Raw genomic sequence first — 13,907 nt, forward strand, 5'->3', positions numbered from 1 at the left:
GGGTCTGAAGTTGATCTTCTCATCTAACTCTTGGCAAGAAAGAAAATAACTGCATTTGTCAAAATGTCTTAAGTTTTCCTTTTAATCACTGGTGTGTACGAATTAAGAAAAAACATTATCTCGTGTATACAAATCCCTGCAGCAGATTGGAGTGTAGCGGAGGAACACATGTTTTTTTTTTTTTTCTTTCTTATGAATATTTGATGATGTGGACAGCTTGCTCAGCGAAAGTAACGACGCTGATTTGAGCTGAAAAGCTTGGCCTGAAACTAAAATGTTCCATGCTGGTGTGAGATATACAAGCAGCAGCTACAGCAGATTAGCTGTTTACTAAAGTCTGTAGTCATATTCAGTATAGCCCTATCATAATAAATAATAAAACATGGAGTCCTCCCACATTCTGTTCATCTGTATCTGACACACTTTGCAAATGTCTTGTTTTGACTTTCATCAGCAGGCTCCGGAGGAACAAAAGGAAGAAGCTGCGATAAAAAAGGAGCCCGAAGAAGTGAAGGAGGAGGAGGCAGAGAAAAAGGAGGAAGAAGCAGCAGAACAGGAGAAAGAAGCCAAAGGAAAAGAGAAGAAGGGGGAGGAGGTGAAGGAGGAGGAGGAGGCGAAGAAGGAGAAGCCTGTGAAAGAAAAGAAGACGGAGAAGAAGTCAGAAGAGGCTAAAGGCCCCAAACGTCCGAAAACCATGCAGTGCAAAGTCACCTTACTGGACGACACTCAGTTTGAGTGTGAGCTTGATGTAAGAGACCTCACACGTTACAGCACGTTGTCTTGTGTTTGTGTGTTGGTTATGAAGACTGAAGAGTATCCCTCTCCCTCTGTCTGCTTTTCTCTCTCATGTAGAAACATGCTAAAGTCCAAGACCTTCTCACAAAGGTGTGCGACCACGTCAACCTGCTGGAGAGAGATTACTTTGGCCTCTCTACCTGTGAAACCCCAGCCAGCAAGGTAGGCCGCTTTTTCCTCTGCTGTAGTTTTAGTCGCTCTGCGAGAGCAAAGCGACATTTTTTACATGACACTTGAAAATGGCTGTGAGCAGTTGTTCATTTTATTTCCCCCCCAAAATGTCTGCAGACATGGTTTGAATCCACCAAAGAGATCAGGAAACAGGTCTCAGGTGCTGTTTATGAGTTTGCGTTCAGCGTGAAGTTCTACCCTCCGGATCCAGCACAGCTTACCGAAGACCTCACCAGGTGAATGTCTCCAGTGTTCAATGAACCGTTCCTCATTTTGGGAAATCTGCTTATTCTCTTGAGATATAACATGTCATTAAGTGAGCTTTGGAGGTGCTGGTTTGCACATTTTAACACCTTGGACAGAGCCAGGCTAGCCGTTTCCATCTGCGTCCAGTGTTTATGCTAAGCTAAGCGCCTGTTGGAATTGGCTTCATATAGAATATATATATATAAGAGTGGTTTCCACTGTCTCCTCTAACTCTCAAACGTGTATGTCACCACAGCAGAATCTTTTATCATGAAAACGTCTCTATAAGTGAGCTTATTTTTCTTCTTTCACATGTTCTTTAGGTACTTTCTGTGCCTTCAGCTGAGGAAGGACATTATGCAAGGCATCCTTCCCTGTTCCTTTGTCACACTGTCCCTGCTGGGCTCCTACACAGCCCAGTCGGAGCTCGGAGAGTACGACCCAGAGGTCCACGGGACAGATTATGTTAAGGATCTGAGCCTGGCCCCGGGACAGAGCAAAGAGCTGGAGGAAAAGGTGATGGAGCTGCACCGCACGTACAGGTAATCGAAGGGGGGATGGGCATCGATCGTAGCTACAGAGTGATGTTTTGACAAAAGTTCTCTTTAAGTTTGAGAGAGCACAATTCAGCAGACCCGAACTGTGAAGGATCTCTGCATCTTCAGCGCTTATATAACTGGATGATTTGACAGGTCCTTAGAATAACGATGACAATAGAACTTCTATTTGAAAAGACCCTTTTCATCTGTGTTTTTTCCAGGTCAATGAATCCAGCCCAGGCAGACATTATGTTTCTGGAAAATGCCAAGAAACTTGCCATGTATGGAGTTGACCTGCACCGAGCCAAGGTAGGTTTTTTTGTTTGAGTTTTGTTACCAGTTTAGATTAGTGTTGTGTGGGTAAACTGATGGCGCAAGGTTTTCATGGGAATTCTAATGTTCAAGGATTTACCGACTCCCTCTGTGTCATTTTACCATAGCATGCTTTTATTACATCAGTTGCATCCAGATTTTAATTACAGAATTGATGTCAGCCCCCTTTCAGAAAAAATAGGAGAGATTAATGCCATTTCAAAATCCTTGACCTCAACTCCCTGTCCTCTGTGGTGTGAGGAAGTCTGCCTCCCAGTGACCGGTCGCTGGAAGTACAGGGTGATGGCGATGGCATGCAGTGATGCAATATCATAACGTTTCATCCTGTTTCTACGCATGCAGGATCTTGACGGTGTGGACATCACACTGGGGGTTTGCTCTGGTGGTCTGATGGTCTACAAGGACAAGCTGAGGATCAACCGCTTCCCTTGGCCAAAGGTGCTGAAGATCTCTTACAAACGCAGCAGCTTCTTCATCAAAATCAGGCCGTCAGAGGTAAATCTCAATTCACATTTTCCATTCAGTTTTTTAAAATATATTTGTGTATTTTGTGTAGTAAATAGATTGCTCTTCTTTCTACCGCATGAAAACCACCAATATTTGATTCTCGGTTATTCTGTAGCTGTTCTTATAGTAAATATTTCATAAATAAGGTTTCTAATATATACATTTAAGAGATTGTCTTTTAGAATTGACATGATTTACAATACGTTCATTTTATGAAGCTCTGTATGTCATACTGCATGACAGAATAATGTCAACATACGGTCATTATATTTGACTTTGACTTTTTGTTTTTTCACTTACAGCAAGAGCAGTATGAAAGCACAATCGGCTTTAAACTGCCAAACTACAAAGCATCAAAGAAGCTGTGGAAAGTTTGCGTTGAACACCATACCTTCTTCAGGTAACAAGTCATCTGAATGGCACTTCTCTGCCCAGCAACGGAGGTCATGTTGCGGCTCTGCCTGTCCTCTAGATAATTGGTTAACTGGTCTCTGCAGCTTAAGCCTTATATTGGCTCCCTGGCAGTTTGACCACAGAGGGAAAGCTGGATACCTATAGTCTTGACCTTAGAATTAAACCTCAAAGGTTTTGTCTACTTAATGAGATAAAGGTTGATGTTGTTGCTAACCTTGTTGCATAACAATGAAAACTTTTAGGGATTGCCAAATCCTTTAATTTGAAATGATGTAATGTTTGAACTCCTGTCACGTGGGTCTAGATCTGAGTGTGTTTAATGTTGGCTGGATGAGAAAATAAGAAACATTTTTTTTCCCGCAGAGTTCCAACAGTGGAGCCCCCCTCATCACGTCGCTTCCTCGTCTTGGGCTCCAAGTTCCGGTACAGCGGACGTACGCAGGCCCAGACCCGCCAGGCCAGCTCCTTGATTGACCGTCCAGCCCCTCGCTTCACACGCTCTGCGAGCAAGAGGCTGTCCCGTAACCTAGATGGAGGTATGTGCAAGAGTGTGAGCCCCATGTTTGGAATCGTTATATCAAAGCACAGGTTTGATAAGCTACTCTCTGACGTGTTTCGCCCTTGCAGCTGGAGATGAAACTCTCCAGTTCCTGCAACGACTCTCGGCATCAACCAGGTGTGAGGTTGATGATTGGTCGCTGATGCTGTCATCTGACAAACCCCGGTCTTCTCCTGAATTCCCAGGTACCAGGAACTGTGTGGAGCCGCAGCAGCGCTTTCTGACATATTTGCAGCATTTCTTAAATTCTCGCTTACAGTCGGCTTTATCGCATCATTTAACACGCTCGTCCGTTCTGGCTAATTTGCTTTTATGCCTGTGGTCGTTACGAAAACATTGCCTGTTACCTGCAGCACAGATGTTTAACTTGTCAGAACACTGACCGTACTCTGACATGTGGGTAATGTCACCCACCTTCTATCACCGGGGTGACTATGGTCACTCTGAAGGAAATAAGGCGTTTCCTCACACGCTTAATTACACACGGGCATTTCCAGTCTTGAAGCTGCTGTTCCTCATTTTTTTTTGGGCAATTTCAGAAGTTGCCGCTCGATGTGCGTTGCACAATGGCTTTCATTTGCTTGCAACTTGTACCTTTTATGTTCAACATCTTAACTGACCGACTCACTCGTCACTGCTCCAGTGGTTACTTTAAACATTGAAAAGTAACTACAAGTTTTGCCCTTTTTCATCTGCTCGTGTTGTAAAGGATGAGAGGCATCTTTTATTCGGCTTTGTTCTAACTGCAGCTTACTGGACTCACAAATGCTTTGGCATCTGGCTTGGTCAGAAACGTGCTTGAAGCACTATGAAGCATTCACAGTGGCTGTCATTGCTCCAGCAGAAGCGTTGCATAACTGCCATCACCTCGTCATCTCTTCACAGCCACAGGGGACTCTGGGCAGACTTTCATTGAGTCCTGGGAGGAAGGGCAGTCTGTTCACGCAGTCACAGTAACCCGGCAGGACAATGAGACCGGGCAGACTGGCTCTCAAACCGTCACCCAAACGGTCAGTCAGCCTTGGCAGGAGCTGCCATCTGATGAGCAACAGCAGAGGAGAAAGGAGGATGAGTGGTCTGCACTGCTCCAACGGCATCCTCCTTTTCCCTTTGTTGCACCTTTTGACTTTGTGAAACAGACAGGTATTTGCACTTTCAATGCCTGATAATGGTCATTTCGCAGTTTGCGAAAAGGAATCTTAATCTTTCACTGAAGCTTTGATTTTTAAAGAACACACATCAACATTTTGTGACCTCCTATCACGTGGTGCTATTCAGCATTTTGCAGTGTGAGATTTGTGTGTGTTTGCCCGTCCGGTATATAATGTTCAGTATTGTTTCTCTGATGTTGTCAGCGAAGCTCAGCTTGGCAAAAATGATCTCTATGGAGCGCCTATTGCAACCAACTCGGACACAGCAAGATGATTGGTTCCTTTACTTTGACCGAATCTTCAGCCTCTCCTCACTCGAGCGTGTTGACAAACCATGTGAGTTTCAGAATTAGAATACTGATGGTACAAACCCTTTAACAGTCTGCAATATGAATCACGTTTTAGTTCCTTTCGTGGTCATTGTTCCCCTTTTTACTCCTACCAGTGTCCCTCCTAGCTCAGCTCCAGCTCCAGCAGGAGGACGAGCAGGGCATGCGTGTGGCAGAGCAGAAACTGACCATTGAGAGGCTGCAGGAAACTCTGATCTCTGACGAGCTGGCAGAGATGGATGTTTTGGAAAGGAGGCTGAGAGAAGTTAGGGATTTAGAGGGTAGGCTCCTGGAAATGGATGAGAGGGCAGAGCGACTTCAGGAAGTAATAGAAGACGAATTGGGTAAGGAAGAGGTAGATCGGTTAAGAGAGGAAGAGGGCGATTTTGAGCAGGAGAAACAAGTTGAAGGTATAACAGAAACACACTTGAGGAAATCTGTGAGGACAACGGAGACTAAAGAGGAGGGAGTGGATGAATTAGAAGAGCAGATAAAGCAGGTGTTTTTAAAAGGCTTGTTACCTGAAGAAGAAGAAGAAGAAGAAGGGGCCGAGATGAAGCAGGAGAGGGAAAAAGAAGTGACGGACGAGAGTCTGTCCGATGACCGCTTGAGAGGGAAGCTAAAGGAATGGAGAGACGAGGTAGAGGAGAAGTTGAAGTCTGGATCTTCAGATGTCACCAGTACCACTTGTGTAGTAGCACACCAGAAGGTGCAGCGCAGGACTAAGAAAAGAGTTACTATTGTAGACGAGAGAGGGCCGACGCAGGCAGAAATGGAGGGTGTGCAGGTACAGCATGGTGTCGTTTTAGTGGAGAGGCTAGAAAAAGAGAGGACGAGGCTTCAGACGCAGATACTGGAGGAGATAACTGAGGGAGAAGGTACAGAGAGGCTTCAGGCTGAGCATCGAGCTCAGCTGGCAGATAAGGATATCTGGTTCATACTTTTGGACCGCCCTCCATACAAAGCTGTTCTCCAACCACCAGGTACAGTATGTGAAAATGCAAACCGCTTTAGACCTCTACTAATCGCTCTAAGACTTACCTTCGCCAATAGATTTGTGTGTACTGTTTTACATACATCATATAAATATCATCCATAGAGTTCAGCCTAAACAGAACATTCCTCTTAAGCCTTCCTCACAGCCAATGAGTTCAACATTAACATATTAACCAACAAGCTTTCCTGAAATTGTACTTGCTATGAGATGTTTTTGTGATGATTGAGTGGATTTGTGGCTTTTGTAATATCTTTACGTTGGAAATAGTTCTTGCCGGTGAGAATAACCTCACCACACGCTGTCCTGCTTCTTTTACTGTCGGCTTTTTTGGCGCTGCATGTTTGCTCCCATGTTCAAAGACTCTGTGTCTTCACTGTCACCTGTAGTTGCTACTGTGGAACGTGCTCAGGTAGATGAAGGCGAGTATCTCACCTCCCAGACTGAGATTACAACATATGAGGAGAGAACAATGAGAGAAGAAGAAGTTTGGCGTATACCAGAGATCCCACCACCACAGACCGTCATGGAAAGAGATGATGACTGGTTTGTGTTGCTGGATGTTGTTCCAAGAGAAACGCCTTATATACCACCAGGTACTGCTCAAACTTTGTCTCTCTTGCTCGCTAATATACAAGAAGTGTGTATTACTGTAAAAAGACTTTCTCCTGCTTTTACTCACATCAGTTACCTTGAAGGGAGGAGAACAGCTGGGTGCAGAAGGTTTTGTCTTTGTGGCTGGAACTGCAACCGAGGAGGATGTTAGAGAAGTAGTAGCTGAGGAGACAAAGATAGTAGAAGAAGCACCGAGACATCGACAAGAGATGCCACAGCAGCCACTGCCTGACAGGGATGATGACTGGTTTGTGTTGCTGGATGTTGTTCCCAGAGAAACACCTTATGTACCACCAGGTACTGCTCAAATCCCCCGTGTTGCTTTTCAAAACGTTGGCTCTCTTGTGCTTTATTTTCTGCTTGCTCGCTAATATACAGGAAGTGCGTATTGCTGCTTCTGTTAAAAGACATTCTCTCGACTTTACTCACGCCAGTTACCTTGAAGGGAAGAGACCGGCTGGGTGCAGAAAGTTGTGTCCCTGTGGCTGGAACTGCAACCGAGGAGGACGTTGGAGAAGTAGTAGCTGAGGAGACAAAGTTAAGAGAAGAGGAGCCAAGACATCTACAAGAGATGCCGCAGCAGCCACTGCCTGACAGGGATGATGACTGGTTTGTGTTGCTGGATGTTGATCCCAGAGAAACAGCATATGTACCACCAGGTACTGCTCAAATCCCAAATTATCAAAGCAATCATCCTGAGCTTTGTGGATGCTCTTATTCTGAAATCCCCATTACTGTCAATAGTGTTTGAGGATTTTTATCTCTTTTTTTTTTGTCTCAGTTGCTGTTGCGGAGCGTGTTGAAGTGTCCCAAGAAGAACTTGTCTCTCTAGTTAGAATAGCAGCCGATGAGGAGGGAGAAAAAAGAGTGGAGAGTATGGCAGCAGACACAGAAATAAAACGAGTGCTGAGTGAAGTTGTAGCACTGCCGCAGGCTGCGAGAGAGATAGAAGATGACTGGTTCGTGCTGCTGGATGTTCCCACTAGAGAACCGTCATATGTGCCACCAGGTATTGTCGCCTTTCCCTCCGGGCCCATCACAACGACTTACAAGCGTATTATAAGTGTCTTAATGCTCATTCATTCTGTTTGTCATTAGTTACCATGGCAGAGTATGTTCAAGTGTATCCTGAAGAAAGCACATCTACTGTGGCTGAAACAATAACCGTAGAGTCCAGGGAGGAGGTCGTAGGTGAAGAGATTGTGGTGCAGAAAGACGACAGAGGACAGCAGGGAATGTCCCAGCCAGTCAGAGAAAGAGACGATGACTGGTGTCTTCTACTGGAGGTTGTTCCCAGAGAAACTGCCTTTGTACCTCCAGGTACCCACAGCCTTTAAGTCTTCCTTTGGTAACTGTATAAAATATGATGTCTCTGTTAGATTCTTCCTTTTTGGCTGAAGTTTGAGTATAAATCCTGTTTTGCTCTCAGTTTCTCTGGCAGTACCGAGCCTAACTTATCCAAGCGTTCAACCTCCGCAAATGGAAGTGATGAGCCTAGAGCGGAGGTTGCAGCAGGTTGATCTTGAACAGATTAGACTGCAGCCTTCTCGGCCAGAGAGAGATGATGACTGGTTTGTGCTGTTTGATGCTGTTCGTGAAAAGCCAGCTGTACTACCATCAGGTATATGTAATATAATATGTCACACCAGAATTTACTCTGAAATATTATATTCAAAGACAATTTCTGCAGCGTTTAGCTTACTTTGTTTGGTGGATACACTATTGTCGCTCGGCTTCTTTGACTCTTGTCTGATGTTGTGCCAGCTACTCCTGTTGAGATTATTCCGGATGTGAGGAAGACGTTTGAGGTTGAGGTGACCACCGCAGAGACTAGAACATGGGAGAAGATGATAATTGGTGTGGACTGCAGGCAAGATGAGACACGTCTGTCTGAAATTAGAACTAGCGAAATTGCATCACCGTCGGAGAGAGGAGGAGGAGGAGGAGGAGGAGGAGGAGGAGATGATTGGTTTGCCCTGTTCGACATCATCCGCGAAAAACCTGTTGTCGGACCGTCAGGTACCTTTCATTTACAAAGCGTACATACTCTGTGCTAAACGGCTCCGTTGAGTGGTGACTCATAAGCTGGACTGCACACACACACACACACACACCGGCTGCTTTCAACCTTATATAGCTCGAGCAAAGATTACTTCTAGATGTATTTACCCCTATTTCTCTATGTTAGTTGCTGTGGTTGAGCATGTGGTGGATGTGGTGGCAGCCACTGAACCAAAACCAAAATTCATCGTGGAAGACATGAGGCCCCCTGTGGAGTTGTTGGAGATTGAACCGTCACATCCGACACCGGTGGATGATGACTGGTTTGTGCTGCTAGATGTTGCAGCAAAAGTACCAGGTATTCTGCTGTTTGTGTGTGACTGGAATCAGACAGAATAACATTATGTCTGTGTGTGTGTGTGTGTGTGTGTGTGTGTGTGTGTGTGTGTGTGTGTTACCGTTTTATTACATATCTCTACCTGTTCAGTAGAAGTGGAATTGTGTTCTGACTGATAAGGCTTTGTGTGTATTCTACGCTAGCGGCTGTGGACGAACGTATCGGTACACGCCCTGAAGTAAGAACAGATAAAGAGTTTGCAGCCAATAAGCAGAGAATCACTCTAGTGGAGGAGAAGTGGCAGCAGGAGAAGGCGGTACAGCAGAAACCGCCTCCAGCCGTGAGAGAGGTAGAAGATGATTGGTTTATTCTCTTGGATGTGGCCACTAAGAAATCAGGTATAATACAAATGATTTTTACATAGATTTAGCGGGGCAGTCTATTTCGCTATGCATGCAGATGTCGTTATATTTTGTACTTTATTTCAATATTAATACCGGGTTGTGTGTCTGTGCTAGTCGTTGTCCCCGAGCGCATCCACTTCCCAGCGGAGGAGAGAATTCCAACAGCTGTGGCCAAAACAAGGATCGCTGTTTCTGAGAGGAGTTCACAGTTTGAGAAGCGGATGCTGGAGGAAAGACGTCCGCTCACACAAACGCACGTCAATGATGATTGGTTTGTTCTTCTAGATGTTGGCCTCAAAGAGTCAGGTATTTCTCACCTTTTTTTTTTTTTTTTTTTTTTGATTTTGCAGATGAACAGCTCACACGCGGTCACGCTTTCTTCACTCCATGAAAAACACTTCGCAACATTTGCAGCCCGTTTACAGGATACGCTGACTTTTCTTTACAAGAGGAACTGTCCACAGACGGCAACGCACATTCTCCATCATTCAAGGACCTCTGATCGTGCTTCGAATATTGAAGAAATAACGCTTTCTTAACCTCAGCATTTCACCAGTTCAACCACTTTGAGCTTTACAGCCTAACGTCATCTAACTTTGCATCTGTCGTCGGATCGCTACAAGAACTAATCCGTGCTTTTGCTCTCATCCCACTTTGTGGACATTCGCTTCTGACCCACCTCCGATTTTGTCGTGTGCTAAACGAGACTAAACGGAGCATATGAGGTACAGTATACCCGTACAGTGTGTGCACATATCTGATCACATCGAGGCTTAACACTGTAAGTATGACGTGGCCGCTTGCTGAGATGCGCTATTGTATGTTACTGTATTTAAAATGCACTGTTGTACTGTGCATTTGACTCACTTAGGGGATTCGATCATGTCCGATGTGGACGCAGTCTTATCCCTCCGTAACGCATTGTGCTAAAACACATATCCTTTTGTTAACGTTTGCGTTTTGTCTGTGTTTGGTCTAGCGGTGAGCACACAGAGGGGTGCCCGTCCCGTCAGCGCTCCGGTCTTCTCCCAGGCTGCTCTAGCCGAGGCAGGGATCCCTATGGCCCCTTTCGATCTGCCCCAGACCTCCACTCCGATCAAGACCGGCCGCAAAGAGGAAAGAAAGCTCGAGGTCACTGTAGAAGCCGTGGAGCCCTCAAAAATGGAGGCCATGGCTGAGGTCAAGGTATTGAATTTCACTCCTGTCACTGTTTTACATGTTTGTGATGTAATTCAATCTAAATGGTTAAGTGCAGGAACAATGTAGCATCATATACAGTATGTGTGTGTGTGGGTAACCATATATGCCTTACAGAACAGCTGGTTCCTTTTTAAAAGTCAACAAATTATTCCTGATTTGTCCTCATAGCTATTGCCTGGGAATTGGGATATTGTAGGTGATGATACTATAAAATATGAAGACACACTTTTTTTAAATGTAAATGCCTCATAGTCTTGATTAATCAAAGTAGCACGCAGAGCTGGTTCTCTGTGTCTGAGTGTGAACTGTGTCTCTCTTGCTGCTGTAGCCAGCAGTTTGGAGGGACCAGAGACAAGTAGACTCTTCACTGATGCCCACCGTCAATGGGGACATTCAGGTGAGTGTCGGCCGCTGTGGGCTCCTGCATGTCGGGCCCTCGAGACGGCTTGTTTCCACTATGGCTTGAGATGTGAGTGTTGGAAGCCAACAAGCTGAGGATTGCTAACATGTGTCCCCTCTCTCCTCCCCCCCCGGGGTAGCACAAGTCTGAGGTGACGAGCACGAAGGTGGTGCGAATGCGAAAGGTCAGATTCTTAGCCCGGTATTCCGTAGCCATCTCTCCACCTCCATTCTGACAATATCGAGCTCCTCATCCCAAAAAAAAAGACCAATCTCACCCTCTTCTCATGTTGTGCTTCCATTCAGTCTTTAATGCAATCCGCATCAGGTTTCGATGCACATGCAGTAAATGTTACGAGGTAGAAAGAATGGAAGAATAGATGGAATATGTAAACAGAGAGTAACTGGTGAGAATAGAATAATGTATGTTTTTTACACATATTAGCTGTTTGAAAGTTTACAAGGCACTCATTTCCTCTCATTGCTTGCTGTTGTTGTAAACCCTGGAATGCACACATGCATGATTATAGATTTGTGCACCTTTACTAAAACGAAGCATGATAACTTTCTTTATTTTCTCCTCATTATGAAACTAGGGTTCTTAAGTCGGTCCTCTACATTCTTAGGTTGTCTTTGTCTTTCGTATTAACACTGTAGTGAATTCTTTTAGTATGCATGTCCATCGTGTGGCAGTTTATTGCCAGCACACTGAAACAAACCCACATTTCTTTTGTTCTTTTTATTTTTCACAGAAAAGAGCTAAGAGAATTGAGGGTGACTCAATTTATATCAGACATAGCCTTTTAATGTTGGAGGTTGGTATCCCTTCTGGAGACGTCGGTCTCTTTCTGTGTGCTCTTGCTCTTTGGCACAGCGGCTACTGTTTGACATCACGCTTGCATGTGGCATGATTCGCACTTCTTTGCATCAGCGTAAATGATTGGCTGCAGATTAAATGATAAATGTCTGTGTGTGTGTGTGTGTGTGTGTGTTGCAACATAACTAATCCAATTGTTTCAGGAGAGTGCTGTTGAATTCACAACAAAGAAGTAGTTTGTTCTGACACCTACATTGGTACTCAAACTCCTCAAGGAGGCTGTACTCCAAAACATCCTTTATCTCTCACTGTTCACAAGCAGCTCCAGTTCTATTTTTTTCCAGATCACCAGTATTCTCCTGTTCCTGCTTCTGCTCTTTTACCTCCGTCTCATTGTCTTAACCTGCCAGAAATGCAATTTCTCCGCAGTTGTGCAACTTACATCTTTGACCATAGAAATAAAGATTAAAGTAATTCTACATCTTTGCCAAAGGGGATGGCATTTGGAGAAACACTTATCATTAAGCTGCTCTTTAGCACCACAGTAAGTTCAGATGAACACATCTGTTCATTGGCTAGATCATCGTATGTTTGGTCAAATGGGAGTCAATAGTTTGCAGATGTAAGTAAAGATCAACTTGGTGCTAAATGTTGCCAAATGAGTGCTGCTACTGCTCTTGTTCATTTGTGTCAAATGAACAGGTTTCCATTCATACTAAGGCTTCATCTTTGATCATGTCTTCCATTATCGCCTCTCCTGCTCTGTGATCTGCAGCCTGTTTTCACTGCAAAACCTAATGCTATGAATAGACCATTAATGCGGCGTTGTGTAATTATAGCTCCTGCCCATCCAACCCCCCCCCCCCCCCCAAAAAAAAATAATGGACGTTGATAAATCATGGCAATGACTCCTGTGAGTCTGGTCTCATGAATCAGCTGCCACACTTCACTGAAAATCTATCGAGAATCCACAGTTTGATCATTTCGATGACTCACCCCTTTTCATTTCCTTTAGAATCCCTAATTAAGCCTGCTTCTGCTTGTTTATTTGATCAGCAATAAGTCAACACAATCTGTACAGAAAAAACACAACATCATCTGACTGTCACTTTTCTTTGTTCTCTCCTGTTTGTTACTCTCTCCCAACCTCGGTCTTATCCTTCATCTTCCCTTTCCCATCCAACTTTCTATCTTCACTTCTTTTTTCTTTCCTCCCTTTTTATTGTTTTCCTGTTCCCATTTCCCTGGCCCGCTCTTCCCCCCCCTCCCTCCCTCTCTCTCTCCACACTGTCTTTCCCCCTGGACTTGGCTCCCTGTAGGACTTTGATAAGCCCCAGGAGGAGCTGCTCAGGCATCATGCCAGCATCAGCGTGCTGAAGAGGAACTTCATGGAAGCCGCCCCGGAGAGCAGGCCCAGTGAGTGGGACAAGCGTCTGTCCACGCACTCTCCGTTCCGCACCCTGGGTATCAATGGTCAGCCTCTGCCCGGTGCTGATGGGGTAAGTCTCCCACAGGAACCCCCCCCCCCCCCCTCGCCTCCAAATTCCTTTTTTTAACCTAAGTCTGCCAGTTCAGGAATTGGAGCAAACGAAGCACAAAGTTTCATTTATATTGAATTCCTGAATGGACTTGGTTAAAGCTGTATTTATACTTGCATCATCACATGTGTTTTCCATGGAGATGATTGTGCTTGATTGGAAAACATGGCCGCGCTAGTGTGAGCAGTGCTCATAGATTTGTAGCGGAACAGAAGAACCTGAAATTCTTGCTGACGTCTTGTGTCGAAAGAAAATAGTTTTCCCCTCTGTTGGATTCTTCTCCGATATGATGAATATATTCACACAAAAGATGTTGATGAAAGAAGGGATCAGGCTCTTCCAGTTGTCCATCCTGGTTCTCTTACACTCTTTGAGTGTAATGGGTTACGTGTGCATGTACGGACCCATTCAAGGAGACAGCATGTGGTGTGCCACACGTGCATGTGTATGAAGAATGCAGTGTGACTTGTTGAATAGGGTCTGTAGTGTTGCTCTGTCACTTAAAAGACTCGTGTGTGTGTGTGTGTGTGTGTGTGTGTGTGTGTGTGTGTGTGTGTG

General features: G+C 44.9%; 2 protein-coding genes across 11 annotated transcripts in view; both read left to right on the forward strand.

The window, feature by feature from the left end:
- Window positions 1–491, forward strand: part of LOC116386648 (protein 4.1-like) — a 12,401-nt gene extending 11,910 nt beyond the window's left edge. Inside the window, exon 3 of the mRNA XM_031853050.1 lies at window positions 455–491. Within this exon, the coding sequence (XP_031708910.1) occupies window positions 455–491 (37 nt within the window). The remainder of the gene's footprint in view (window positions 1–454) is intronic.
- Window positions 1–13,907, forward strand: part of LOC116386431 (uncharacterized) — a 20,506-nt gene that overhangs the window by 545 nt on the left and 6,054 nt on the right. For 3 of the 10 annotated variants that reach the window (XM_031852621.1, XM_031852622.1, XM_031852623.1), the window contains exons 1-27: window positions 610–748; window positions 853–957; window positions 1,084–1,202; window positions 1,536–1,754; window positions 1,973–2,060; window positions 2,427–2,579; window positions 2,894–2,991; window positions 3,369–3,541; window positions 3,633–3,749; window positions 4,450–4,707; window positions 4,920–5,051; window positions 5,161–6,027; window positions 6,428–6,634; window positions 6,726–6,950; window positions 7,088–7,312; window positions 7,435–7,662; window positions 7,752–7,973; window positions 8,083–8,274; window positions 8,418–8,672; window positions 8,842–9,012; window positions 9,195–9,389; window positions 9,510–9,701; window positions 10,375–10,580; window positions 10,924–10,992; window positions 11,135–11,179; window positions 11,747–11,809; window positions 13,131–13,310. In XM_031852621.1, the coding sequence (XP_031708481.1) occupies window positions 695–748; window positions 853–957; window positions 1,084–1,202; window positions 1,536–1,754; window positions 1,973–2,060; window positions 2,427–2,579; window positions 2,894–2,991; window positions 3,369–3,541; window positions 3,633–3,749; window positions 4,450–4,707; window positions 4,920–5,051; window positions 5,161–6,027; window positions 6,428–6,634; window positions 6,726–6,950; window positions 7,088–7,312; window positions 7,435–7,662; window positions 7,752–7,973; window positions 8,083–8,274; window positions 8,418–8,672; window positions 8,842–9,012; window positions 9,195–9,389; window positions 9,510–9,701; window positions 10,375–10,580; window positions 10,924–10,992; window positions 11,135–11,179; window positions 11,747–11,809; window positions 13,131–13,310 (5,058 nt within the window). In that variant the 5' untranslated portion in view covers window positions 610–694. Of the gene's footprint in view, window positions 1–454; window positions 749–852; window positions 958–1,083; window positions 1,203–1,535; window positions 1,755–1,972; window positions 2,061–2,426; window positions 2,580–2,893; window positions 2,992–3,368; window positions 3,542–3,632; window positions 3,750–4,449; window positions 4,708–4,919; window positions 5,052–5,160; window positions 6,028–6,427; window positions 6,635–6,725; window positions 6,951–7,087; window positions 7,313–7,434; window positions 7,663–7,751; window positions 7,974–8,082; window positions 8,275–8,417; window positions 8,673–8,841; window positions 9,013–9,194; window positions 9,390–9,509; window positions 9,702–10,374; window positions 10,581–10,923; window positions 10,993–11,134; window positions 11,180–11,746; window positions 11,810–13,130; window positions 13,311–13,907 lie in introns of those variants that run through there. The other 7 variants (XM_031852618.1, XM_031852620.1, XM_031852615.1 and 4 more) reach the window with 7 other exon arrangements.

Source organism: Anarrhichthys ocellatus, unplaced genomic scaffold, assembly GCF_004355925.1.
Source record: "Anarrhichthys ocellatus isolate YVR2014 unplaced genomic scaffold, GSC_Weel_1.0 scaffold13, whole genome shotgun sequence".
Classification (NCBI taxonomy): Eukaryota; Metazoa; Chordata; class Actinopteri; order Perciformes; family Anarhichadidae; genus Anarrhichthys; species Anarrhichthys ocellatus.